This window comes from Saprolegnia parasitica, assembly GCF_000151545.1.
Source record: "Saprolegnia parasitica CBS 223.65 unplaced genomic scaffold supercont2.155, whole genome shotgun sequence".
Classification (NCBI taxonomy): Eukaryota; Oomycota; class Saprolegniomycetes; order Saprolegniales; family Saprolegniaceae; genus Saprolegnia; species Saprolegnia parasitica.
The window spans coordinates 1-2,515 of record NW_012156549.1 but is presented as its reverse complement, the minus strand read 5'-3'; the positions used below and the strand labels follow the sequence as shown (position 1 = coordinate 2,515).

At 64.7% G+C, this 2,515-nt stretch overlaps 1 protein-coding gene across 1 annotated transcript; it reads right to left on the bottom strand.

Annotated features, from left to right (window-relative positions):
* Positions 1-144: 144 nt before the first annotated feature.
* SPRG_15082 (hypothetical protein) lies at positions 145-2,506 on the bottom strand. Its single transcript, XM_012354316.1, has 4 exons — positions 2,184-2,506; positions 1,904-2,134; positions 322-1,851; positions 145-296 (listed from the first exon to the last, which is right to left on the bottom strand). Exons 1-4 carry the CDS (start codon positions 2,370-2,372, stop codon positions 207-209), a joined length of 2,040 nt encoding a protein of 679 aa, XP_012209706.1. The 5' UTR covers positions 2,373-2,506; the 3' UTR covers positions 145-206.
* Between the last annotated feature and the right edge of the window lie 9 nt (positions 2,507-2,515).

The window sequence follows — 2,515 nt, the reverse complement described above, 5'->3', positions numbered from 1 at the left end:
CATGTCCAGCTCAAACGCCAGCGCCATCGCCGACGCGAGCTCGATCGACCGCAAGGCCGCACGCGGCGGTGACGCAAGGTGCGTCAGCAGCAGTGACACCACCTCGGGCGACCGCAGCGACCCTAGTGCCAGACTGTGCTCGGGCAGCGCGAGCTTGCCGCGGACCAAGAGCAGCTGCTTGTGGACATCCGAGGCCGAAACAACGGTCAGAGCGCAGTCACCAGCGTCCGAGGCGAGACCGGCCTGCGACACAAACCACCGATGCGCTTCGGGTACGAGCTCCAAGACGTTGGAAGCTGCGAGGAGTGCGTCGCGCTGGACCTGGAGGATCGACGGTGCAAACGGCTCGAGCTCGAGGCGGAGGAAGAGCGAGTACATGGCGCGGGCCGCGTGCACAAACCGGCTCCGAGCGACGTAAAAGCTGTAGAGGAGACGGTACAAGGCCGACGCGCTCTGCGACGACTTGGCCGGCGACACGTGCGCGTGGGTGTTGGCGGCTTGCCACAGAAGCAGCTCTTCGACTTGCGCTTCAAACGCGCCCCAGCGCATGTCGCAGACCACGTCGACGCGGCCAGCGTCACAGAGCTGCAAGACAAAGTACCGGACGCACTCGTCCAGCGACGGCGCACTGGCACCGAGTGCCACGAGCTTTTGGAGCGCGGCGTGGGCACTCTCGTAGGCGCCGTCGGCCACGTAGAGCTTGAAGAGGTTGTACCACACAAACTCGAGCGTCATGTCGTCGTCGGCGACGTCGACGAGGATCGCTTGCAGAAACGACACCACGTGACTGCTCAGGCCCTTGGGCACATGCTCCTTGAGCAACGTCGTGAGCTCGACGACGACCGCCGCGCCTTCGAGATGGACGACACGGACAAGCGACCGAACGGCGCGGTCCAGGACCGTCTCTGTCTTGGTCGGTTCGAGCAGCAAGCATTCGCCGAGCAGGTACAGACGCTTGGCGTCATCGTCGTTGGCGTCATTGGCGTGGCGCAGCACGACGCGGAGGACGCTGTGGAGGCCGTTGCTTTGCAGAAACGGCAACAGCTTGGCGAAGTCGGCGATCGCTGCGATGAACGACCGCGTCGACGCGCCGAGGTCCCCGTCGACAACAATCTCATCCAGAATCGACGACGCAAACAGCTGCAGCACGGGCACACCCGACGTGGCCTGCACCTGGCTGCACAGCCAGTACAAGTTGGACCACGTGGCCAGCGACCGCTCGAGTGCCGGTCGCACGGTCGCTTCTAGGTGGCGCAGCGTCGCCTCCGCCAAAAACGACGGCGTCGCATCGAGGAGAAAGGTCACAAAGCACGCGCTCGCAGCAGCCGCGGCGCGCATGTCATGCAGAACAACGGCGCTCATACGGTAGAGCGCGAGCGCAAGGTCGGTCGCAGCCACGTCCTGGGCGCCCATATTCGCATCGTCCGAAATACTCGGCAGCGCAACGTGGGCGACAAGGGCATCGAAAATCGCCATTTGCGTCGCCGCGTCGCCCGAGAGGACGCTGGCGGTCCGTGCAAGGACGCTTGGGACATGGCGGCCACCGCTGCCGTCCCCGAGAAGCCCGGCTTGGACAACGTCCAGAAGCGTCACAGACGGCAGGTCGTCGGCTTCGAGCACGTCCGACTGCCACTGGCGTTCGAGCGACGCATAGTAGGCCGCGGTGGGAAACGCCGCAAACGTAGGCAGAAGGATCGAGTCGTAGAGGTCGGCGATCGTCGCCGGGCGGTCGCCGAGGATCGAAGTGGTGGCCGGGAAGAACACCGACATGTGGTTGCGCCGCAAGAGCACGGGTGACCCGAGCAAGTCGCACGACACAAAGCCAAGAGGCACGTTCTCTGCTGCCCAGTGCTAGTGCATCGTTGAACGATCGTTTGGATGGACAAGTTGTCATTCACCGTACCTTGGTCGCAACGGCAAGCACGTGGCGCCACACGGTCGAGCGAAGCGTATACGGGTTCGAGCCCTTGGTGTCCTGCAGCGACCATTGCCGGTGGACTGCATCCAGAAGCGCACGGCGGAGCCGGTGGCCGTCGAGCGTTGGAGCCGGGCCCGTCACGAGCGTCGACAAGGTCGAGCGGAGGCACTCGTCGTTGAAGCGCCCCGGGGCGCCGAGCCGCTGCATGTAGAACGCCTACAGACAAGGTGAGCAAGATGGACGATGGACAAAAAAAAGAGTGTACGTCAATCTGCGACAAGTCGACAATGTCCTTGGCCAAGGCGTCGTCGTCGGCGGCGTGCTTGGCTGTCCACGCGTGCATGCCACGCAGGACGGTGCCCGTCACCTGCTTGGGGCCCGTGAGCGAAAGCCGGGTGCTGGACCACGTAGTCGGTCGACGGCGCGCGCCAGACCGAGAAGAGCCGCGCGTCATCGACGCTCAAGTCGACGAGTCGGACGTGCACCGGCAGCTGCGCCAACACAAAGCGGCGTGCGACGTGGAGGTCGATTGACGCCGGCGAGAGCTCGCCACGCAGCAGTACAATGTCGTGCGGCGTCGCCGTCGTCGTCGTCGTC

What these genes read in the sequence shown, in the direction of transcription:
- SPRG_15082 (XM_012354316.1), bottom strand. Translation starts at nt 2,372, where the DNA reads ATGACGCGCGGCTCTTCTCGGTCTGGCGCGCGCCGTCGACCGACTACG. An exon ending in TCGACTTGTCGCAGATTGAC is followed by an intron (nt 2,135 to 2,183) that starts GTACACTCTTTT and finishes CCTTGTCTGTAG; the next exon opens with GCGTTCTACATGCAGCGGCT. An exon ending in TGCTTGCCGTTGCGACCAAG is followed by an intron (nt 1,852 to 1,903) that starts GTACGGTGAATG and finishes ACGATGCACTAG; the next exon opens with CACTGGGCAGCAGAGAACGT.